The sequence below is a fragment of the Chamaea fasciata genome, unplaced genomic scaffold (assembly GCF_029207755.1).
Source record: "Chamaea fasciata isolate MVZ Bird 193981 ecotype frontalis unplaced genomic scaffold, bChaFas1.0.hap1 SCAF_13, whole genome shotgun sequence".
Taxonomy (NCBI): Eukaryota; Metazoa; Chordata; class Aves; order Passeriformes; family Sylviidae; genus Chamaea; species Chamaea fasciata.
The window spans coordinates 10,032,914-10,057,515 of NW_027094098.1; the positions used below are offsets into that span (position 1 = coordinate 10,032,914).

General features: G+C 50.7%; 1 protein-coding gene across 2 annotated transcripts in view; it reads left to right on the plus strand.

The window, feature by feature from the left end:
• Window positions 1-24,602, plus strand: part of PLXNA1 (plexin A1) — a 115,531-nt gene that overhangs the window by 82,995 nt on the left and 7,934 nt on the right. For both annotated transcript variants that reach the window (XM_066195572.1, XM_066195573.1), the window contains exons 16-30: window positions 36-203; window positions 1,049-1,142; window positions 1,631-1,870; window positions 2,032-2,175; window positions 2,868-3,102; window positions 4,464-4,606; window positions 7,109-7,365; window positions 11,279-11,345; window positions 15,931-16,077; window positions 16,909-17,068; window positions 17,617-17,720; window positions 18,144-18,240; window positions 18,907-19,097; window positions 19,772-19,941; window positions 21,653-21,865. In XM_066195572.1, coding sequence (XP_066051669.1) covers window positions 36-203; window positions 1,049-1,142; window positions 1,631-1,870; window positions 2,032-2,175; window positions 2,868-3,102; window positions 4,464-4,606; window positions 7,109-7,365; window positions 11,279-11,345; window positions 15,931-16,077; window positions 16,909-17,068; window positions 17,617-17,720; window positions 18,144-18,240; window positions 18,907-19,097; window positions 19,772-19,941; window positions 21,653-21,865 — 2,430 coding nt within the window. The remainder of the gene's footprint in view (window positions 1-35; window positions 204-1,048; window positions 1,143-1,630; window positions 1,871-2,031; window positions 2,176-2,867; window positions 3,103-4,463; window positions 4,607-7,108; window positions 7,366-11,278; window positions 11,346-15,930; window positions 16,078-16,908; window positions 17,069-17,616; window positions 17,721-18,143; window positions 18,241-18,906; window positions 19,098-19,771; window positions 19,942-21,652; window positions 21,866-24,602) is intronic.

Sequence of the window (24,602 nt, forward strand, 5' to 3'; positions counted from 1 at the left end):
CCCCGGCACTGACCGGTTGTGTGTTTCTGCCCCAGGAGAAGCGCCCGTGAGATTCGGTGCAGGACCCCCCCGGGGCACACCCCCGGCGGCTCCCCCATCCTCATCAACATCAACCGGGCAGAGCTGAGCAACCCAGAGGTGAAGTACAACTACACAGAGGACCCCACCATCCAGAAGATTGATCCTGAATGGAGCATCAACAGGTGAATTGCAGGGAGCTTGTGGGATGCATGGGGGCCTGTTTCCCATACAGATTTCCCGCTCCTGATGGGCACATCTCATGCTGTGATAACTGCCAGGCTGCACTCCAGAGATGTGGCAAGAGGAGTGTGAGCAATGGCTTGGCACCAGGGCCCTGCTAACTCCTGGCCTACAGTGCTCAGCCTGGCAGGGGGCAAGAGCAGAGAGTGCTTTGGATCTGCTTAATTTCAGCTTGACATTTGGCGGCGGCAAATAAAATTAAAATATTTCCCATCGGGGGATTTTTTGAAATGTTTACATATTTTTCTAAAAGGTCTGAATTGGCTGGAGAGGAGGCGAAGGAATCCATTAAGAGCTAGTGCCAAGGGAAACCTTCCCCAGGCTGTTGATGAGGAGCAAGCTCCCCAGAGGCATGGCCAAAGTCTCCGGAACCACGGGGCTTTTAACACCGAGCCATGGAGAAAACCTGGCAGAGTTCAGCCTCTCCTGTCACCCACTGCCTCTGTGGTGGAGAAAGGGTGGCAGAGAGGAGCTTGTACTTCTTGGGATGCTTTCCTGTTGTGAATGCTGAGTTGACTTTAACTTGGGAGCCATCTTCAGACCCTAAACCTGCACACAGTGTTAATGACCAGGTTTTGTATCTCTAGTTGGCCCTTGGGTCAGCTGAAATGTTTTGACATTGGTGCATGCCAGGTCCTGCCGGCCCTATTATGGGTGGGATAAGAGATGCCTGGGGCATGGTGACTCACCCAGGCTGGGGCAGATGAGCATCTGGATGGAGATGAGGGCTGCTTCCTTCTTAGAACTGGAATCTGCCTTTCCTAACCCATTGTCTCCATGTCTCTAGTGGTGGGACATTGCTGACTGTGACTGGCACCAACCTGGCCACCATCAAAGAGCCCAGGATCCGGGCCAAGTACTGCAGCTCTGAAAGGGAGAATGTAAGTGGTGCTGGCTGGGGCTGGGGGCAGAGCACAAAGAGGAGGGATGCTGTCTGTGTGCAACGTAGGGCAGAAAGTGCACCCTTTGTCCTTCAGGTGTGATGGTCTGGAGAGGCTGAGGTTGGGGGGCTGCTGCCCCAAGGAGAGTCACTAGTCTCTCTGCAGAGCCTCCAGCCAAGTGCTTTCAGGAGAGGGTTGAGATCTCAGCACTCAAAACTGGTGGGAGGTTTGTGGGACATCCATAGGATATTGACAGAAAAAGTCCATACCCACCCCAGACTTCTTGCCTGCCACCCCTTGCACATCCATTTCAGACAGGAGTCTGTCTCTGCCCTGGGGTGGGATGTGATGCCTGTTGATAGAACAGAACAGGAGATTCCAAATCTGAACCATGTGTCGAGAGCTGCTGCTTTCAGGAGATCCTTGTGGGGTTGGATCCTGACCACCTTGTTGGGAGTGGGTCTGACCTCATTCCATGCCTCCTGCAGAACTGCACCGTCTACAATGACACCACCATGGTGTGCTATGCTCCCTCCATTGACAACCCTGTGCGGAGCCCTCCAGAGCTTGGTGACCGCCCGGATGAGATCGGCTTTGTCATGGATAATGTCCAGGCCCTGCTGATCATCAACACCACCAATTTTGTCTACTACCCAGACCCTGTCTTTGAGCCTCTCAGCCCCACAGGGATGTTGGAGCTGAAGCCCAGCTCTCCCCTCATCCTCAAGGTAAAGAGTCTGCCTGCACCTGGGGGCAGAGGTAGGGGCATGTCCCTCTGTGGAGGTGGCATTTTGTCTCTCCTGGAGCAAAGATTTTGCCATGTGTTGGGTTTTTTTGAACATTGCCCATTGCATGAGAACTGACAGTCTCATTCCTTGTTCCCTCAAAGGGCAGGAACCTGCTCCCGCCAGCTGCTGGTAATTCCCGCCTCAACTACACGGTGCTGATCGGAGACACTCCCTGCACCCTCACGGTGTCTGAGACACAGCTCCTCTGCGAGTCCCCCAACCTCACTGGCCAGCACAAAGTCACAGTAAGTGCTTACACTGGTGCCTTTGCTCCTTGTGCCTCACGTGTCTCAGAATTTCAGTCTTTATCCCAGCACCAGCCATGCTGTGTGCTCGTCCTTGAATGAGGACCAGATAGTAGGTGTATGGGCAGGAGCGTCCTCAGGAGTCATCTTCCGGCTCCGTAGGCATCCCCCTTCCTAATTACGTGTTTGGTAGAACCAAATACTTTGTCACCCTCCTGCACATTCAGCTTGGTGTTACTGTGCCCTGCCTGGTGCACAGTAAGGCCGGGGGGATTCCCACCTCTGCCTCCCAGTGCTGGCACATGCTGCAAGGCAGGTTCCTTTGTGGGGTTGTAGTGCAGCAGTGCTCGCGCCCCAGGACTCTGCCATGTTAAAAGGGACCCAGCAGTCCTCCCCAGGCTCCCCATCCACGGGGAAACGTGCTTTACATTCCATCTGTTACTGTGATGTTGTCTGAATGAGACATCAAACTCGCTGCCTGCTCCACGTGCACTGGCAGCACGTGAGCTGCATGCCATTAAAGTGCCTCAAACTGCTCCGGACCATCCCCTGCCGTACCTGCATTTGTCCACGTCATTCAGGCCATGGGCCTGTCATGTCCCCGTTCCCAGCATGGTGGGCACAGCAGGGAGTGCTACCTGTGGTACATATTCCCTGACAGCAGGTCCATTTTTTCCCCCACCGTGGTGCAGATCAAGGCTGGTGGGTTCGAGTTCTCGCCAGGGACGCTGCAGATCTACTCAGACAGCCTGCTCACCCTGCCCGCCATCATCGGGATTGGTGGCGGCGGCGGCCTGCTCCTCCTCATCATCATCATCGTCCTCATCGCCTACAAGCGCAAGTCCCGGGACGCTGATCGCACCCTGAAACGTCTCCAGCTGCAGATGGACAACCTGGAGTCCCGGGTGGCCCTGGAGTGCAAAGAGGGTGAGCGGTCCCTTTGCCATCAGTGTGGGGGTCTCTGGGTGTTTCTTACTGCTCCAAGGCTCAGTATGCTCCTACCCTTTCCTTACTGCCTTTCAGAGAGGGAATGGGAATGGCCAAAGCTGCTTTGTCAGTAGAAGTGAGCTCATTTTAGGGGGATTTGGGGATTTTTCCAGTTAAGAAGTTCTTCTCTGTTTCTCCAAGTGGGAGAAAAGAGAGCAAGCAGTGTAGTGAAGGCTTCCTGTAAGTGGGCAGTGGATCTCTCATTATGTGACAGACAGATGCTGTGAAATTGGACAGAATTCCTTGTATGATACTGCTGATAAAACCTAATTGCCCATTATCCCCCTGAGCTGGCTCCAGAGGCCCCGACCCTGCCAGCCACAGCCACAACCAGCCTGGACACTGCAAATGAAGCAGGCACCGAAAACAAGATAATAAAAAAGGAAAAGAAAGACAAACCTTTGCTCCCCCAAGTCCCCATCCCTCCACACGCCTGTGGATGGCACTGGTGACAGGGAGAGGGGAGGGAGCTGGTGGAGGGGATGGTGTCTTGTCTTCCACAGCTGGCAGATAAAAGGATCTGCTTTTAATTAAAAGGCACAATCTCTTCCCTGCCTTTTCTCTTTTCTAGTCCCGCTAGTTACAGATAAGATAGCGCGCCTTTCAAGCTGACGGTTTGTTTTTTCTCATCAGGCTGACGAGCCTGCAGTCCTCTGCCTGGCTTTCAGCTCCCTTTAAAGTGCTGTTAATTTGATTTTTCTGAGGGTTTTCTCCCCCCACCCCAGCCCCCTTCCCTTGTGCATTTCCAGGACTCTTCTCCCATCAGCTTTTCCCTGTAGGTGCAATTAAAGGTTCAGGACCCTCCTGGATCATGTGCCCCTGGGAGTCACAGCTGCCTCTGTTAGGATCGGGAGGTTCTGGGGTGGGTGTGTTCAAGCTTTTCTCTCAAGTAGTATTTAGGTCAAAAAGAAATGAGGGCAGTCTTGTGGTTTAGGCTAACGTTTTCCCCAAGAAGCTCTGTTTTTGTTCAAACCTTGCTCTTCCCCTCTGCCCCCATCATCCCTGAATGGCTGCAAGTGCTGGGCGGGGGGGATTTGATCCCCCTGGGACCTGGCAGTTCTGTTCCCAAATCTGCCACTTCATTTGTTCTGGGGATGTCATCCCCATGCTCTGCAGCTCAATTTCTCCATCTGTGAGATGGGGACAGCAACCACAGCCTGCCTGGAAGAGGAATGATGAGAATATTCGTGCCTTGGGGAGAGTCCACCGTGGGGTGCTGGGAGCATTGTGAGGGGCTGAGTGCCAGTGCTGTGTGCTGAGACTCCAGGATGTGTTGTTTAATTCTGCTTTTCCAACCATAGCCTTTGCTGAGCTGCAGACAGACATCAACGAGCTGACCAACGACCTGGATGGGGCTGGCATCCCCTTTCTGGATTACCGCACCTACGCCATGCGGGTTCTCTTCCCGGGGATAGAAGACCATCCTGTGCTGAAAGAGATGGAGGTGTGGGTCTGTCTGTCTGTCTGTCTGTCTCTGTAGTGTTTCATACTGGGGATATGCCCCTGCACAATTCCCTTTGCCCCAGGGGGATGCCCTGTGCCCAAGCTGGAGAGATGCTTTGGTTGGATGCTGGCCCGGTGTGGTGCATCTCTCTGTGTGGCAGCCGGCGTGGATGTGGACCGGCTGCCAAATGCTTACTGCGCTCTCTGACATTAATATCAATATTTATATTAATATCATTGCTGCTGTCATTTTCTACAGCACTTGCTTTATTCAATTGGGTTTGTTTGATGCCTGACCGGTCGCTTGTTTTTAGCAGGGTTGTCTGACATCGCCTGCTTGCTTGGCTTCATTTCCCCATGGAGAGCCCATCCTTGGCATCCTTCCTTTGCTCCCCAAACCAGCTCCTTCTCTTCTCCTGGCCTCCCTACCTCTGTATAATTTAGTGCATGCAATTGCACAGCAATTGCTTCTTGTGTGCTGGGCTGCTGAGGCCACTCTTGATTAGAGGAAGGAGGGGGGTGACCTTCGCTTCCCCTCACTGCTGACCCAGCACAGTAATTAATGTCGACGTGGGCTTCACAATGTATTTAGGAGAAGTAATTGGCCCTGGTGCAAGATGCACAGTCACTAATTACAACACAACAAGCTCTTACCAACTGCAAGTGCACGTGCTGGTGTTGTACGCCGGCATGGCTACTGTGTGGGCCCTGGCCTTCTGCCTGCTCTGTTTCCCCAGCCCCTAATCCCAGCTCTGGAGGGTGGTGGGGACCCTGTTTCCATGGATTTCCCCTTGCAGCTCAGGTTTCCGGATGCTCAGAGCCAAAGCAGGCGTGTAAGTCTCCCTGCGGCACAGCCCTTCCTGTCTGTGTAGATGCCTGGCTCTCCTCTCACCTCTGCTCTTGCTCTTAAAGATTTTCCCTAAAGAGGGAAAGTGAAAAGGGTATCAAAAAGGGTATCAGAGGAGGATTTTTGCATTTGCTGTGGCAGGCTGGGTGGACTTTGTCTACTTCCAGCTTGTAACTGAAAGCATCTTGCTTGAGAGAGCACACCAACTCAGCCTGGCCTGGGAAGCAAAGGGTTAAATTTACAAAGGGGAAAAAAAAATCCCCAAAAGAGATTAAATAAAGCAAGTAGAGTTGTGTAAGCTTCGTATAATTTAATCAGGTTTGCTTTTATTTGTCTCTTTACTCAGAGTGTAACATTAGCTATTGCAAGTGACGGAAGGAAGCGGCGCTTGCTCACGCACATGCTAATCCACAGTGCGCACCGGTACCAGCTCCCTTCCTCTGCAGGGTTTAGGGGGAGGCTGGGTGCTTTTTGAGAATTTAAGCCTGATTTAATGTTTAATTCAGTATTGTTCATTTATTCCTGCTAATGATCAGCAGGTTGAACACAGGGGCTTGGAATTGACAAGGACTTGGTGGAAAAGAGGGTTTTTGTCCAGCAGGCAAGAGTATTTTGGAGAGGGAAGTTAGAACTGTGAGGAATTTCACTGAACTGAAGAGCACCAATCCGAAGTTTTGATTGAAGTGAAATGATTTGATGTGTCAAAACTCTGTTCTTCACCTTGAGTTGGTGTTTTGAAATGAAAAGTGTTATTTTGTCTCCAAATACCTTCATGAAGTGAAATTTAATACTCATTCACCCAATCAGGAAGACAAGGGGAGGATTTAAAGAAAAAAAATGATGTTTTACCACAGGAGAGCTTTTATTCAGAGGAAACCATCTTTTCTAATGGAAAAATGGTGTATTGTAAAAATATTCATTTCTGATAACAAATGTGTTCAGGGCTGGCCAGAACTGGGCTGCTGATGGCAATGCAGGTGTGAAAGCGTCTGAGCGCAGTCCCTGCTGGGTCCTACGTGGCCAAATATGGCCAGAAATACAACTTCAAATGTCTCATGAGTAAAGGGACTGTTTTAGGGTGTGTCTGCAGTGAGACAGAGCCAGATTTCTGCTATTATTTCCCTGTCTGAAATCCATCCCTCCCAAACCAGGTGAGTTTGCTGCTGGTGTAGCTCAGGGTTGCGGCTTTATTTGCTTTCTGTGTAATACCCAAAGTGCATGTTGCAGTGACTTGGGTGGGAATTGAGCTGCTTGTTAACTGAAGTTGAAAATTATAATTTATGTGTGTGCTTGGGAGAGAAGGAGTGTTTGTTTATGGGAGGGAAGTGTGTTTATGTGTCTGCACACAAGTGGGAGAGAGTCTTTTTATGGAAGGGTGTGTCTATATAGACATATATATATACATTGATGCCGTGAGACTGTGTTAAACTGATGCTGGGATTTTACAAACTAGGTAACTCTTCTGAGGCAACTGACACTGATCCCCAAAGGGGAAGCTTGGTAGTAGGGAGAGACCTAGTCCAGCTCCTTTTTGACCCTTTTTTTATAATTTCCTTTTGTGGGAGTGAGGGTGAATTCAGGGTGTGGATCAGTCCAGCTGCCTTCTCGTCACCCTCTCCATCATGCCTGTCTCTCAGCTTTGCTCTATCCTTGCAGGTTCAGGCTAACGTGGAGAAGTCCTTGACCCTCTTTGGTCAGCTCCTGAACAAGAAGCACTTCTTGCTGACCTTCATCCGTACTCTGGAGGCCCAGCGGAGCTTCTCCATGCGCGACCGCGGCAATGTAGCCTCACTCATCATGACGGCACTGCAGGGCGAGATGGAGTATGCCACGGGGGTGCTGAAACAGCTCCTCTCCGACCTTATAGAGAAGAACTTGGAAAGCAAGAACCACCCCAAGCTGCTCTTGCGGAGGTGAGTTTCCCCCGAGAGGCTGGAGCTGTGCGACATGCTCCACGTGCCTCCACATGCCCAGGCACTTCTGAGCACAGTGACGTGAGCTGGTTTCCTTTGGGGATGCCACTAGTGATGGCTTTGGTGTTGGCTGTGGCAGTGTGAACACTGAGCCTGTGGTCAAGCATTTCCTTGCTTGTCTGTATTCAAGTGTGAGAGGGATAGGGGACAACGTGGCCCCAGCCAACTCAGGAGCACCCATGGGATGTTCTCACTCCAGTTTGGCCTCTGTGGGCTCATGCTGTCTGGGAAGGAGAGAACAAGGTGCTCGCCAGCTGTGCAGGCTGGTGCAGGTAGGGTACATGCTAGTGTCAGGCGCTGTGGTGTGTTGCTGTAGGTCACCTGGAGAAGGGAAGGTGACCAGGTGGTCCCCCACATCTCTTGGCATGTGAGGCAGCTCTTGCCTTGCCTGGTGGCTACATGAGTGCCTCTGTGGGCTGGCAGCAGGCAGGAGTCCTCCTTTGCCTGCTCTCTCCTCAGGGCTTACCTGCCTTGCCAGTCACATGGGGGTTTTCCTGGGAAAGTCACTCAGATCTCTGCAAGCTGGGAGTCTCACTGGGGCCGGGGGAAGTGCAAGCAGGAGGCAGCCTGCCAAGCCCTGCCGTGAGTCTGCCTGCCCCATCAATATTTAACGATAGCTCTGAGCTCTCCTTCATCACGGACTGATGAATATTGAAAGATACACCAAGTCCTGAACAAAAACTATTAATAAGCTCCACTGGTTCAGCTCGAGGCTCTGCGTGCCACCTTCTCCCTTTGCATGCCATGTGGTGCCTCCACATCCCCACCTCCAGCAGCCTGGTGCCACCAGCCTTTGGCAGAGTTGCAAGGACGGCTGAGAGGCACAGGGCTGGCATGTCACCAGAAAGACTCAAGAAACCCAGGGCTTCTTTCAAAGATCAACCGATGTTCATGGCATGGTCAGACTGGACGGAGCCTGTCAGGTTTTGTACACTTGGCCCTGGGGAAACACATGGAGAAGACCCAGATGTGAGCTGTTACATCTGTGTTGCCCATCTTGTTAGGCACGTTGGTTTCTTACTCTCTCTGCTTCGTTTATCACATTACAAGGGTGCCCTTAATGTCTCAAAGTATCTCATTAACAGTGTGTCAGAGGGGGTGTGTTGTGCAGATGATGGCTGTCTGGGAGTGGGGTGGGTCTTGGAGGTGCCAACCACTGTTCCCCATCTCTCTCCCCTGACTGCATTCTTAGGCTCTTCTCTTCCAAGCGTTCCTCCATAACACCAGGTTTCACTGAAATATTTAGAATGCATTTCCAGCCCTGAAGTAAATCAATAAAATATAAATAAAAGGCATCGTGAGGAGGCCGGCAGCAGCAGTGACTGAGCTGTGGCAGCAGCACAGGGGCAGAGCCCAGCCTGCACCAGTGCCCAAAGATTGCCAGTCCCCAGCCACAGTGCTCGAGGGCCATTGCAGTTAGGACAGTGATAAGTCCCCTGGCCAGAACCTTGTTTGTGCCTCCCTGAGTGATATTTAACAAAGAGACACTGTTCTTGAAGCCACAATGCAGAGTGAGTGGTGCTGAGAGCTGTGCTTCTCTCTGTGTTTGATTAGCCTTGCTGTTGGGTGTGAGAATGTGCTTACCGCCCAGGGCAACTGGATTAGCGTTGATCTAACTGGGGAGAGCTGTTATTTATTTATTTGGTTGTTGGATAATCCCCCCATTGCTGTGGCATCTGGCTCTATCAAGGATAAAGACAAACATCTGCCAGAGCTTGAGCGGTGGCACTTCTGATAAGCATTATGGGCTTGGTAGGTCCTTTCTAGGGCCAGGGAGGATGTCTGCTGAATAGCTGCAGTCCACTTCTCCCTTGGCTTTCTCTCCACGTCCCTTCCCTTCTCCCTTTTTTTGTTCCCTGTGGTGGATTATTCTTACCTGATGGGGACATGAAGCCTTCCCTTCCCTGAAGGCTCAGGTAATGCTGTCCTCAAATGGTTTAAGGAGGGCTGTGCTATTGCAGGGAGGGCAAAAAGGGCTAAGCCCCATTAGCACAAGAGAAAACCTTGGAAGGGACCATATGACACTGAGTCAGCTTGAATAAACTCTGGGAAAGTGGATTTCCTGCCCCAGCCATCTGGTCTTTGGGAATTGCTCCTGGCCCATCTGCTGGGCATGGCATTGCCGTTGGGCAGTGCATAAAATTGGGCAGTGGGACTCCTTCTGGTGGCTCTAACATTTTGGTTCTTTCTGGATTTTGTTTCTTGGGTCAACTTTGTATTTGTTTGGGTTTGTATTTGTTTCCCTGGTGCAAGAGGAATGCACATCCCTGAGGTTATTTGTATTGCCTATGCATCCAGGACCATCTGCATTTGCAAATGCCCGATCTGATAATTAATGGGTGGATAAGCTGAAGATTTTAGAAGGAGTGAAGGCCATGTTAAAAATAATGGACACGTTATGGGGAGTTTTAATCTCATGGCAGAGAGAAAAGGTGTGGTGCAGAGACAGGCATGTTAAGCTGCACCTGTAGGGCTGCAGGGTTCCCCAGGGTCTGGTGTCACCCTCAGCTCCCTCCGTGCCTCGGTGTTTCTCTCTCTGCTGGTGTGGCACATCCTGGCTGCAGTACCAGCACCCCCAGGTCCCTCATTCTATTCAGACCCACCATGTTTCACACCCATCCTGAGGAATCCTGCTCTCCCTGTTGTGCTTGGTCCACAGCAGACACAGGCAACTCCCTGGACCTTCCCTGCTATGCTGCTTTTGAGGACAATTGCATCTGAATTTGAACTGTGCTTTAGGAAACTAGGGGTAATATATAGGTTTTCTCAAGGCAGCTTTGGCTGCTTCCTTTAACTGCATATCCAAAAGATGAGAGGCATAGTTCCATTTTTAAATTTCTTTTGGAGCAAGTGGGTGCAGCATTGTACTCTTGCAAATTCCTACATCACCACCCCACTCCAAGGAGACACAGCAACACTAAACTTCACCATGCAGGCATGGAAGGGTTAAATTCCAAGCCTGGCACAGTGTTTGTGTTCCAAAAGTACATGGAAAACAGGTTAAGCTTCCAACCAGTGCTCTTACTTCCTCCTTCTTTAATCCCCTTGTTTTCAGCTGAATTAGTAGTGAGGATAAGTTTGATCAAAAACACATTTGGGTCAAAGCTTGCAGACCTAAATCTGGTTGTGTCTTTAACCAAGGCCATGTACCAGTGGACTGGTGGTGGTCAGTGACCTCTTGCTCTACTATGGGCCCTGGACTTTGATGCTTTAGAGATCAAGGGCTGCTTTAGGGGTTGCAGGGAAGACTCATGTCACCAGTAGTGGTGGCCTGCATCAGGGCAGTGGCAGTACTGAGTGCACTGCAGGACCAGAAGGAAACAGCAGCTCCCAGGTGGGGAAAGGGGTTCCAGCTAGATCTGTCTTTGCCTTGCAACCTCAGCCCTTCTTTCAGGTTATACTTTTAACTGGGAAGCTTGAGGTAGATTTGGGGACATAGTACTTGGCTTAGGTGCCTCATACAATCCTCTTGTGGTGAGAGCTGCCTGGTTCCAATGGGAAGTTGTAGAAGAAACAAAGTTCATTGAAGTAGAAGGTACCAGGGAGAGGCAGAAAGCTTCTCATCCCCTGATGAGGCTCCCAGTGGAACAAGGTTGAGCTTGACTTGTTGCAGTTCTCCAGATACACCGGGGACCAATTTGCTTTTCTCTCCTGGGGGGTCTGCTGAAGGGCAGGCTTTCCAACAGAGCTTGTGCTGTCTGCTTGTGCCCCTTGCTTTGAGCCTTCTTTCCAGATGAAGCCTTTTAAAGCCAAAAATAATTCAGCTACAGTCGAAGGGTGAGGTGGCAGTGTGTGAGATCAGAGACCTTTAATATTCTCTGCTGATGGCTTTGCTCTCTGCCTTCCCCTACAGAACGGAGTCGGTGGCAGAGAAGATGCTGACAAATTGGTTCACGTTTCTGCTGTACAAGTTTCTGAAGGTGAGTTTGGGAAGGGATGGCAACCCTGTGTGGTCAGGGAGATGGTTCCTGCCTTGCTGGGCCAGGTAGCATGATGCCCAAAACCCAAGCTGACATGCTCTTGAGCATTGCTGCTCCTTCCCAGAGCAGAGATTGCTTCCCAGATGTCAGTTTCCATCCTGGTTTTCTGAGATGCACTTCTGGTCTCCTTTTTGGGAAATAACTGCAATTGGGAAATGAAATCCAGATCGGGATTGCTTAATGCATAGTGGGTTTGAGATTTTAACAATGGTGCCCTGAGGAAAGATAAATCTGAAGCAACTCAGCTGAGTCTTGGAGTTGTCCCCATTCCTCTCTTCTTGCCTTTGCTTGTGTAACTCAGGAGGAAAAAGCCCTGAGAGCTGATCCTTCTGTAGGCATGACCGTCATTGGGGCTGTTTCTGCCCCTTAACCTGTTAGTTTGATGAGTTGCACTCTGCATGTAATGCCAGTGCTTTTCCTTCATCTCTCCAGCACTGAGGTTCTGTGGTAGGGGAATTGTTTCCTGCAGGTATCTCCGCTGCTGCTGCTTCCCCTACTAAAGGCGCCCTGGTGGGAATGGATGCCTTGAGGGGCTTGTTGACAGCCAGGGGCAGAGCTCTTCTGCATGAGACTGCAGAGCCTTTTAGCTGGAATTGACCTCTTTCCAGTTTCATTGGGGTAGCAGAAGAGGATGCCACAGTGTAAGCTCTGTTTTTGCCACTGGTGCTTCAACCCGTATTGAGAACATTTATTCCATCAGCACCAGTGCTTCCACTTGCTTGTGCTGCACCAGTTTCCATGCAGATTACACAGCAACACCTCCAGTGCGAGGACCCCAGGCTCAGTCCTGCTGCAACTTTGGGAAGACTCTGATGTGTGAACGGCGCTGCAATCCTGCCACTGGTTTGTCAGGCAGCAGGGCTGTTTCTTGGGATCCTGCCTGGTGTCGGTGCAGTGAGACTGGGTGGCACACAGCTGTTTTGTGGGATTTCGTCCCTCATTAAGATAAAGAGGATTTGAACTATTTCCAGCCAAGAGATGAGAGTGAGCAGGAGTCTCAGCAGAACTCAAGTGATCGTCAACGAGAGGTGATTTATAATATCACTTTACATGTGCTTGGCTTTTTGCCTCTGTCAAGGAATAGCCTGTATCTATAAAAATATATCTAGCTTGCTGGAGATTTCTTGCTGATGTGGGAGAGGAGAAGAGCTGTGCTGGTCATAGGGAGATGTCAAACCTCCCAGTGCCCCTTTGTGCCAGGGCTTTGTCTAGCAGGGCCCTTTTGCATCAGCAGTGCCCAGTGGGGTCAGGTAGAATGCTGGCAAAAGGCTCTTGGGGCTCTGTGAATTTGGTGGGACAGGCAGGAGTAGCTCTCCTTGTGGATGAACACCTCCAAGACTCGTTGAAGTGAACAGGATTATGCTTTGGCTGAGCAAAGTGCAGTGCATAGCCTACAAACACCCACAGCAGCGTCTGGGGACATTGTATTTGTGTGTGTGACTTGACATCCTTGACCTGTCCCTGGCTGGACTAGGGCATGTTCAGAAGCTACTTTGGATTAGCTCATGCACCACCAGTGTTCTGCGTCTATCCTTGTCCCCCTTCAGAGAGGCTTCTGGGCACATCACCAGTTGTGGAGCAGGTCTGAGGATAAGGAGTAGCAGGTGAGAGGTGTGGGGATAGTGGAACCAGGGCAATGCCTCATCATAAAGAAGTTCCTGGCTACACCATGGTTTAGGGATGGGAAAACACCTCCAGTCTCGGGGTGGTAGCAGCACGAGAAAGGTCTGATCTAGGTGCACCATTACAGGAGAAACATACACGGAGGGCCCGGATGAACTTTCTGGATGTGAAATTTGTTACGCTGGGATTAATCTCCTTTGGAGTGGTTGAAACTCCACTGCTTGAGTCACTTGAGTTAAACTGGAAGAGACTTGAGGATGTGCTTATGCCCTCTTCTGGGTTGGTCCCACCAGAGGAGACCCACGGGGCTGTTCTTGCCTATCTCTGGACAGTGAGGATCACAGATGGCAGCAAAAGCAGGAGAAGGCCATGGATTAGATGGAGAGTATCACAGCAGACAGCTTGCCAGCAGGGAAAGTGCCCCAGACTGCAGTACTTGTGCATGTAAATGATGCAGACAGCCATGTGCCCAGCTTCTGGATCAGCTCTCAGCAAACCTGCCCCAAGTAGGGGAAGATACACTGGGGTGAGGGATGGGGGCAGGCACAGGACAGCCCCTCGTGCCCAGGGCCCACAGCATGGGGAGCCAGCGAAGGCTGGTGCTTTCAGGAGGGCCCTGTAGTAGTGTTTATCAGACTCTTAATGAGACACCTCAGGGAAAGGGAGATGGATAAATCGAGACAAGTGCTGAAAAATGCACAATATTAGGTGCCTGATGAGCTAGATCTAGTCAGTAAGATAGTTTGGGAATTAGCTGGCTTGTCTCAGCCTGCTCCCAACATATCAACAAGGGCATGCACAGGGTGTTCTGCAGCTGTCCTCCTCCAGCTCAGCTCCCATGGAAGGCCACCAAAGCTCCCCTCAGCCAGGTCCCCAGTAGTAAGCAAACTGTATAAGGGCTGGCAGGGTAGACACAGTCACATTCAGGGTACAGGCTGCCCTTCATCAACCTGAGGGACCACCTGGCCACATCTCAGTCGTCCCCTTCTGTGTTTCATCTGATGGAGGTCATTTCAGGTCAGCTGCCCAGCACTGGTTTCTTTGTTCATTTTGTTGTTCTCTGTCAAAGATGATCCCTAAACCATCCTCATCTGCAGTAGCTCGGTGAGCTGTGACCCACAGCAGTGCCTTGGCTCTGGTCTTCAAGAGCCGGTGGGGACAGTGAGGCTGGGAGTGAGGTGTTGCATTTTATGGGTGGGATCCACACTAGGAACAGACAGAGAAGCCGGTGTAGGAAAGACTGAGCCCACCTTTCTTGGTGCGAATCCCTAGAGGTGGGTGCAGAGCTGCAGATGTGGGCACGGCAGCTGTGCCTTACTAGAGAGGTGAAAGCTGTGGGCTGAGACTGTAGCAACCGTGGCAGATAGAAGCAAGAGTCCTGCTCCAAGCTGTCCTCTATCCATACCACTTCCACAGACCTGGAATTTTCACAAGGAGATTTTGCAAGCAATCAAAAAGGGAGCTTAAGTCTTTCCACCAGAACCAGAGGGGTAGGCTTGGGGTGCCGTGGGACCCCTTGGGCTCTCACCACTCTGCAGCCATCCTTGCCTTGCCAGGCGGCCGGTGATGTGCAGCCTAGCACCCACTTGGGTCTCTCACTTTTCCAAGCTGACTTAATGAAGGCAAGTTTGCAAATGAAACATAATTTCAAAGACAGGCGTGTTGTCGGAAGGTCTGGGGATGATGTATGCCTGTTCCTGCTCGTTAGCAGCTGTCTCTTTAATTACCGCAGATGCTAACGAGATGCTAACAGCATATGGTGACAGGGAGAGCAGCCGCACTTTGCACCAAAGTACAATTTATTTGTGAGGCGGCCGGGAGGGAGGGATGAGGGCTAGTGGGGTAAAATCTGCTGGGACTTCTCTGCATCCTCTCTGTTCTCATTGTACTCTTTTTTCTTCCTTAGGGCTAATGCCTGTATCTGGAAGGGCTCATTGAGATGCAGCTCAGACAACATGTTTGGGCCCTGGCTTGTGAACGGGTGTCCACTCCCAGTCCTGCTGTGCCAAATCCTGGCTCCAGGCTGGCTGGTGCTTCCAACCTTGGCAGGTCCTTTAGTGTTCACAAATCCAGCATCCAGTATGTTTTAGGGAGCAGTGCTGGTCCAGTTTCCATTTCCCTTCCTTACATGTATGAGATAGTTGCTGATGTGGCTCTGTCTGGTAGATAAAACTGGCTCTGACTACAAGACTTTGGTAGTGGAGATGCGTAGGTCGCAAATCGTTTAACTGCAGGAAACCTCATTGCTTGGTCCCCTCCATCACCTGGAGACTCAGAGTAGCGTTGTCTGTGGGCTCCTCCCTTGCTTTTCCTTTCCGATGGATCTGGTCGTGCCTAGCTGTCATTTGGAGAAACCTCTTTTGACATTCTCTCATGTGAGACTGGGCTCCTGGCAGATGTCAGAACTGGATCGTGATATCTGGACAAGAGCCCCCAGGCTGTCCCACTACAGCATGCCCTTTCCAGTCCTCAGGTGCTTCTCTTGTCTGGAGCAGCTCAAAAGACCTAGGTTATATCCCACACTCAATGTTCCCAGATTCAATCGGCTCTACGGCAGATGTGAATTTACCCTTTTTAGCTCATTTTTGGCTTCCAGAATCAGCAGAATTCACCCGGAAGTGTCTCAAAGCTCTGGGAATCTGACCTTGCAGGTTGATAGACAAACACCTTCCAGTGGGCATGGAAGGAGAGAGTGAGTTCCTTCACAGGATGAATTTTACCGTTGACCCCCTTCCTTGCAGTCTTGAGCAAGGGATGGAGGCTCTTTATAAAGCTGTGTGTGGGATTGATGCTGCAGGGCCACAGGAGACTTCTGACATGGTGGTGGCTCTTGAAAGGCAAAGCTGGTGCCTGGCACTTTCTAACTCCTCTCTCTCCTCTCCTCCATCCCCCTGCCCCACAGGAATGTGCCGGAGAACCACTCTTTATGCTCTACTGTGCCATCAAGCAGCAGATGGAGAAGGGACCCATTGATGCCATCACAGGAGAGGCTCGCTACTCCCTCAGTGAGGACAAGCTCATTCGGCAGCAAATTGACTACAAAATGCTGGTTAGTGCAAGCAGAAGCCTCAGTGATACTGGTGCTTGCCAGGACTGCCAGGTCCAGCTAATTAACCAGATCTTGGAAGCACACAAAATACTTTTAGATAGAGTTTGGTCTGTTTTTCTCTCCAGCATTCCTGGGGTGGCTCTTACCCTGTCTGAGTGGGGCACATCTCAGACAAGGTCAGAAACAGGGCCTTTCCTTGGCAAGGTTTGCTTCTGCCATGGGCTCAAGGAAGCCAAGCATGAACTGAATCCTGCTCTGTATCTTTCCAAGCAAACCCCTGGCAGTGGCAGATTTGGGTGAGAGGTGCTCTTGAGCTTGTGCTATATGGAGCAACCGATAGCTCATGTTCAGTGCGGATCAAAGTTAGAGCTTTGAGGTTACTGTAGGAGTTGGAGAGATACTTCTCCTCTTCCTTCTGAGCCATGTACTCAGTCCAGATAAATGATAAGCCAGACCCTTCCCCTGGCTGAGCCTCCAGCTGGTTCTTCACCTGCAGCTCAGGCTCCACAGGGATGGTTTGGGATGGGAATGGAGTGTGCCTGGTCATTGCTCGTTCTCAACAGGCTTTGGTGCACTGGGCAAGGTTTGCTGGCCCAAGATTCCTTCACTGACACTGTGCTTCCTTTCTGGGAATTGGAGGTTCTGGGAATTGGAGAGTGCAGGGAGGGGTGGGGAAAGGGGAGCAGGAATGTGCCATGTGGCTACAACTCCACAGCAGCTCAGGAGGTGAAAAGACACGGCCTGTAGACAGCTGTAGCCTTGTGTCCTTGGACCTGCCTTTGCAGCCAGTGTGTCCCAGCCTGTCACTCAACCCTTTCTGACCCTGTGCAGACCCTCAACTGCGTGAACCCTGAGAATGAGAACGCCCCAGAGATCCCCGTCAAGGTGCTGAACTGCGACACCATCACACAGGTGAAGGAGAAGCTGCTGGATGCTGTGTACAAGGGTGTGCCCTATTCCCAACGACCCAAAGCTGGAGACATGGACCTGGGTAAGAGGCAAAGCACTTCCCTCTGGGGAACAGGGATGTGACTAAGAGCAGAAGTACCAATACATCTGTGCAGGGCAGGAAAATCAACATATCCTGCAGAATCATATTTGTGCTTGTTCAGTCCATTTTTGCCATGCTGGTGCCACTGACTGTGTGTGGGGAGCCCTGGCACGAGAGTGTGGATCCTGCCAGTAGAGGGGGTGGGGAGAAGAGCCCCCTTGGCTCTTCTGGGGTCTGAATTGCAGGCTTGAGGTGTCTTGAGATCCAAGGAGGCCAGCAATAGTTGAGAGCAGTGTTAACAGTCCTGTTCTTAAAGAGGGGTCAGGGAAATCGAGAGGAGCAAAGGTAGCGGTCATCAGGGTCAAGCTGATACTGTCTTTCCCTGAGTGCTTGGATTTGTCCAGTACATTGATAGTCATCAGCCCTGGGGCTCAGAGAAGGGTTGGAGGCCTCTTAAGTTGATGCCTTGGGACTGTGCTCATACCCTTGTCTTAGCTTTGTGTCCCTATCATCCACTAACCAAGAGCCCTTCTCCCTCATGGGGACAGAGTGGCGGCAAGGCAGGATGGCCCGCATCATACTGCAGGATGAAGATGTCACCACAAAGATTGACAATGACTGGAAGAGGCTGAACACCCTGGCCCACTACCAGGTAAGGCTGTCCATGATGGAGAACATTGAGTAGTCACCAGCTACTTTGAGCTTGAGCATATTTTCTCCCTCCTCAGCTTGGTCAGGGTCTGGGCTCAGCTCTCCAGGAGCTCAGGTCTGCAGTCACTTTCCTGCCTGCACTCATGTTTATGGTCCTTTTAAATGGGGTGTTTCCAGGGTTCATAGAGGCTGTTTCCCACTCTGACCTTACTCTGCCATTTTCATGCTGAACTTTCTGGTGTGTTCCTGTTCTGCCCCTTCCCAGCGATCACTGAGATATGTCAGGCTCCTTTGCTGGAGATGATGTCCCTGGGGTGGTGGCCATGTCAGTGCATCCCTCTGGGGCTGGTTTCTCCCCGTGCTGGGGCTGTTCCCCCTGTGCCTCTCTGGTGTGGCAGCCTGCTCAGCCCATTTCTGCCCGCAGGTGACGGACGGCTCCTCGGTAGCCCTGGTGCCCAAGCAGAACTCAGCATACAACATCTCCAACTCCTCCACCTTCACCAAGTCCCTCAGCAGATATGGTGAGTGCATATGGGCATCCTTCTCTGGGCTGGCAGGGGAGGTGGCACTGGGCTGGGCATGTGGACCATGGGACAGGGCAAGTGACTATAACTGTAACTCATGTGAACAAAGTCCTCCAAACTGCCAGCTCTCCTGCATGACGGTATTTATTCTAGTGTTGGAGAGGGAGCAGGTGCCCTCAGAGCCATCTTTCTCTGCAGTGTGTTGGACTCAGGGGAAAAAGGCAAATGTTAGACGGCTGCTGTTAAGGGATCCTTTCCCTTTTATTCCCCTGAAACTTAATTAAAATAAGCACAGAGGCACTTAGCACTTAAAAGAGCAGAGTTGAAGACTCCCACAAATGTGCTGGCAGGTGTACTTCAGCCTTGGTTTGGAAGGGAATAGTGTGATCAGCTCAGACTGGCACAGGAAGCATCAGTGATCCTGGCACTTGCGTGCTGGGAGCAGGACAGGCTCTGCAGAAGTCCTTCCATGGTTTTCCTGACCCCTGTACATCAGCCAGGCTTGCATGTGGCCCAGCAGGCTGTGAGGATGGTCTCAGCAGAGCTCCCAGTTCATGGTGGCTGCAGAGGCTGAATCCCAAAGTTCCTGTGGAGGCAAGGGGATCGATGGGGCTGGTGGTGAGGCAGAGGTGGCAGGGTAGGAGCATCCCCTTGTGCTTGCAGAGAGCATGCTGAGGACAGCCAGCAGCCCCGACAGCCTGCGCTCACGGACCCCCATGATCACCCCTGACCTGGAGAGTGGCACCAAGCTCTGGCATCTGGTGAAAAACCACGACCACATGGACCAGCGGGAGGGTGACCGGGGCAGCAAGATGGTCTCGGAGATCTACCTGACCCGTCTGTTAGCCACCAAGGTATGGCCCAAAGACCCAGAGCTGATGCCTGGCTTTTGTAATCTGAGTGGGGAAGAGTAGTGGTTTGGGTTGTCCAGAAGTGGTAAGCATTGCTTTTTTGTTAGCCTCCTGCTCTAGCACGGGAAGAGGTCCTCATTTGGCCTCTTTTTGAGCTGGAGGTGAAGGGTTTGTGTGTTGAAACCATCGGTGAATATCCCCTGAGTGGATTTTCCTATTTGCTTTTCTCCCCTTTTTGTGTTTTTACTGTTCCCCATATCCTTGAGCAGCTGCTGGTCTGCAAAGCAGAGATGCCCTGGGATAGGTGCCTCTTTGGTGTTTGGGATAAAACTGCAGAACTGGTGATGTGGGAAGGGTGATTACCACAGGCATTTGGCATTGCAGCATGTTCCACTTCCTTCAGCACACACAACACTTTTTTGTTTTGTGTGGTGTTTTTCTTCGTATACTTTTAGCATGCCAGATCATACAGTGAAGGAGATACGTCATCACTGCAGTGTCTGTTTCCCAGTATAAACCACTGAGAACCAGTAGGGTTACACAGACTGTACTGTGCTGCTCTTTCAGGTGTAGGAATATAAGTGAAATTGGTTTAGAGGTTGACCATTAGTTAAAGACTCACCTCTCTGCTGGCCCAGGGTGTTGCTGAGCAGCCCTTTTCTCTTTCTCCTCCCCAGGGCACCCTGCAGAAATTTGTGGATGACCTGTTTGAGACCATCTTTAGCACAGCTCACCGTGGGAGTGCACTGCCCCTTGCCATCAAATACATGTTTGATTTCCTGGATGAACAAGCTGATAAGCATCAGATCAATGATTATGATGTCAGGCACACCTGGAAGAGTAACTGGTAATGGAGAAGGACAGTGGGCTGGGGGAGTGGACTAACAACATCATAGTTTCGAAGCCCTCCCACAGGGAGCAGAAATATGTACCTGGAAATGATCCAGGATAAGAGAGGCCCATATCTCTGTATTTAGGGTGTGGGTAAATTGCTTGCATGCCTTCCTTTGAGGAAAAAAATCCTGGGAATGCAGTGCTCCCTCAGCCCTTCCCCAGATCCCAAGCACCACGCTCCCCTGCTCCCCCGCTCCCCCCTGATGGCTGCATCGCTGAGGGCCACAGCGGCTCTGTTCCCATCTCACCTTGGCCTCTGCATCCTCCGGGCTCCTCCAGGGATGCCAGCCCCAATTCTCATCTCTGCTGTCCTGAAGGTGTTTCCACACTCCTTGCTGTCACTCAGCCGTTCCCTAACAAAGTCAGCACAATCTATGTGCACATCCTCCCTGCCCTTGCCCGCAGAGCCAGCCCTGCTCTGCTGATCCCTGGCTGAGCACTGGGGTGGGGCAGTTCATGAGACCTCCTGGGTGCTGTGCTGGGGCCAGGGCTCTGGCAGGTGTTGGCTCCTTAGCCCCCTTTGGCATTTTTCATTTCTGCTGCCTCACTGATTTCATCTCTCTGATTTTGCTGTGACTGGAGATGGGTACGTATGTTCCCCGTGTCTGGCATTTGTTAAATGGCAGCCAAATCGCTTTTGTGTAGTTCAGTAACTGTTTGCAATTAGCAGGGCAGGAAAAGAAACATTTTTAAATGGAGATGTGAGAGTGCGGAAGTGCTTGGAACTGATTTATAACTCAGCTTCCTATATTAAAAGAAGGAGTGAAAGGCAAGGGAGGAAAAAAGCCCCACTCTTCAGGGGCTGGGCATGCAGGCTCTTGCATACTAATGCCTGTGCTTATCTCTGAGCGCTAATTCGAAGTGTGGAGCTAATTTCTCCAGGCCATTCCCTTCACAAATGAAATATGTACATGCACCCAGTACCCTCATTAGGAAAGTCCTGGGGAACAAAGTGTGTTTTGTTTAAGATAAAAGCATTCACTGAGTGTGGGTGCTGGGGGATGACAGAGCGAGGAGGATTTCTGATGAGGAAGGCTCTGTGGTGCTCTTGGGAGAGGAGAGGGGCAGCAGGATTGGAAAGTGGAGCCATGGAGGGTGACATGTGTGTCAGTATGCAGCAAACAACCGGTCAATGACTCACCAGGAGACCTGCTGTCTCTACACCTGAGAGCTTTATTTCCAGTATCTGAGGCCATCTAGGTTTTTGTCTGGTGTTAAATGCACTAATGAATCCCTTGAGGAGTCCAGCTAGCTCCCTCCTCTGACATGGGAGATGTGTGAAATGCCACACAGCGCCTTCAAAGGGATTATTAATGTAAGAGAAAGGGACCGTGTCTGGTTTGACCCATGGGCTCAGCAAGGTCTCTTCAATGTGAGTGGATCCTTGGAGAAACCACAGATCTGCACTGCCCTAGTTTGCCTTTGGAGATGTTGGCAGAGGTGGGGAATTTCTTCACGGAGAACTGTGGCCTTGTCAGGGTGAGTGGGGGGGGGGGGAATGGCCATTTACCCAGGATGCTTGGATCCCTGGAATGCTGGGAAAAGCAACCTACCCAATTCTGGGTCATGGGAAGATCCTTCTCCACAAGTGGAGGTGCATGTATGTGCCAGCTGCCCTGCAGGGTGTTTTTCAGGTGCTGACTCCTATTTCCTTCATCCCTCAGTCTACCTCTACGTTTTTGGGTGAATGTGATTAAGAACCCGCAGTTTGTGTTCGACATTCACAAGAACAGTATTACTGATGCCTGCCTATCCGTGGTGGCACAGACATTCATGGACTCCTGCTCAACTTCTGAGCACAAGCTAGGAAAGGACTCTCCCTCCAACAAACTACTGTATGCCAAGGACATCCCCAACTACAAGAGCTGGGTAGAAAGGTGAGTAGACTTGGCAATAGTCCTTGCCTTGGGGGACTTGCAGTGGATAATCATGGATGTGGGGATGTGGCTTGTTGGGAGAGCTCCTCTTGGTAGCTGACTGAAGGAAGACTGTGCTAATGCTTTTGGAAGGTGATCCTCTTGTTTGGAGGATAATGCTTTCTCATGTTTGTCTCCTGGAATGAGTTGGCAATGACTGTTTTGAGGAGCCGTTTATGACTTGCTTAAGGGGTGCTAAAAGCAACCTCCACTATTAGCTTGATGTTTTCTGTTGTAAAAACTTGGTCTGTACAAGGGAATTACTAACACCTTGCTTGATTGCTTTTGAAGAGCAGTGAGAACTCAGCCTTGAACTAGAGAAGTGCCTTTTTTGTACCACAACAATACGCGCAGGTTTTGTTGAAATGCTTGAAAATTATCATTTCCCAGTGCTCACGCTGCTGTCTCTGTGCTGAGGAGCAGGGAGAGGAGCAGGTCCCCTGATACCTTCCAACACCCTCCACCTTCCCTGTTAGCTGAGGAGAGATGTCCGTCTGTCCCACTGAATTAATGTAGTGTTAAAGGTTCAGGGTTTGAGAATGATTGCAAATTGATGCACTCAGGCATAATGCCGTGTTTAGCTTTATCCTTTTGGGAGAGAAACCTAGGAGATGTCCTCCAAAGCCCTCCAAACAGAGCTACGGTTCAAATGTTGCCATCTTGTGAAGTGGAACTTCATAAAACTTAAAAAATAGCAGATTTCAGGTTGCTGATGCAACTTTTCCTTTGTGATGATGTGCTGCGCTAAAGATGAAGCTTTTTTTCTTAACTGAGGGCTCTTTTTCAGCATCTTGACCAAATACAGAATGAACTAAATGAAGGATGTCCAGACAACAGTCAATGTCATATTCTCTAGTTTGTAAAGGCGAACTACGTAACCTAAATCATCCTTGGGTACTTGCTTGTACACAGATATTTTTGTTGCACTATTGGCATGCCTACTGTTTTGTAGGCAAGTACAAAGACAAGTGTCTTCCCTTGAGGAAGGTAGGGCTTGGATCAGAAGGAAAGGTGCCCCTGAAATATGATGCCTGAGATGAGAGATGAGCTGCATTGTAATAGGAGGAAGTTCTTTGTGTGGGGCTGATGGGGCGTAGGCTTTGGAGTGGGATCCCGTAAGAACATCACAAGCTTCATAAGGTGAATTTCTCTGACCCTGCAATCTCCATGACAAAAATATTCAGCTCTGTGTATGTGCCTGGGAGAAAAACGGTATAAAACCATTTCAGAGTTAAACATTGGTCTAGACATTCTGCGTCCCTGGGGAGGAGGTGGGAGATCTCAGTGGTGACAGATGTTCCTGCCATTGCTTACCTCCCGTATGGTCCCAGAGGCAGATGAGCAGGGGGCAGAGATGTCCTGTGCAGGGGGTGACTATGTCTGGTACTGTTCCTCTACTGCAGGGATTTATGGCATAATCAGCATTTCTGGCTTTTGTCACAATTATAGTCACAAAGCTTTGCAGAGGAGGGATGGGAGTGGTGCGGGGGTGGCTGAGTGGGACTGCCAGTCCCAACAGCAGGTCTGTCTGCTGCTGTGGCTCAGGCACCAGCTGAAAAAAGGGCATCGTGCCAATCTGAGGCAGGATTAGCACAGGGAAGGGTTTAGGAAGTGGGAAGCCTGGGGAAATCCGAGGGGACTACTGCTGGGGTTGCAGGTGTCCTCTGGAAATGGATGGTGTGACTGAAATCTTGGTCCATGTGAGCCATGCACATTTGTATTGAAAAATGATGGTTTCTTTGCATCCTACGTGTCGTCATAACGCCTGGAACTTGAAACTGCTGCTTTAGGAAATGTCACTCTTGGGTGATCTCTCTAGGGGTGTAGGAGATGCCTTGTTTAGTCAGAGGTCCTCACCGCAGACCACTGCTCTCCTGGCAGCATCCAGAAATTCTCTTGCATTATTTTCTGGATATGAATAAGCATCTTTGTAAAAACTGCCCAAAGTAGTTTATCGCTAGCGGAGTTCAGTGTAGAGGGATGGAGTGGATCCTCATATTCATCTTCTCAAGTGGTCTTGCTGCCATCTGCTCCTATCCAAGTGCTTCAGCAGTGTTCCATCTCAGCGTTCAGCTGATGACGCTAACGATGCTAATCACTGTACCAGAAACTTCACGGAGTGAGGAGTCATGAGGAGCAGAGCAAACCGGAGAGAGGCTGGCACTCTGTCTTTCCAGGTGGAAATGCTGGGAATACTGCTCCCTGGGAGCAGCCAGAGCTCGTTTGCTGTAGGTGGAGTTTCTTTTAAAATGAGGGCTGTGGACACAACCCTGGTTTTCAAAAACTCCTCAGCACCCAGTCCAGTGGTGCGTCTGCTTGGTGTAACTCTCCTGCTGTAATGGGATGATACAGCTTTGTCTTCTCAGGGTTGTGATGAACATCTTGTTGGATATTCTGTTTTTCCACTCTCACAGCATGTGTAGTGGAAAAACAGAATAGTGTAGAATGTATAGTACAAAAACTATGCATTTTTTTTGTATAGTTTAGGAGAGGGTGTAGTTTAGGTAGGAGGAAAATCCCTTAGAGCAACATTGCTCAGCTTCCCAGCATGGTGAGCAGAATTGGGCTGAGCTGGGTGCTGTTCCATCAGGACCACATTCCTAACGGTGCTGACTGCTCCATGGAGTGCTCAGAGGCTTCTTGGTGAGCAGTGTTACATGGGTGATTGTATGTCACTGCTTGGCGAAAGATGCTCTTC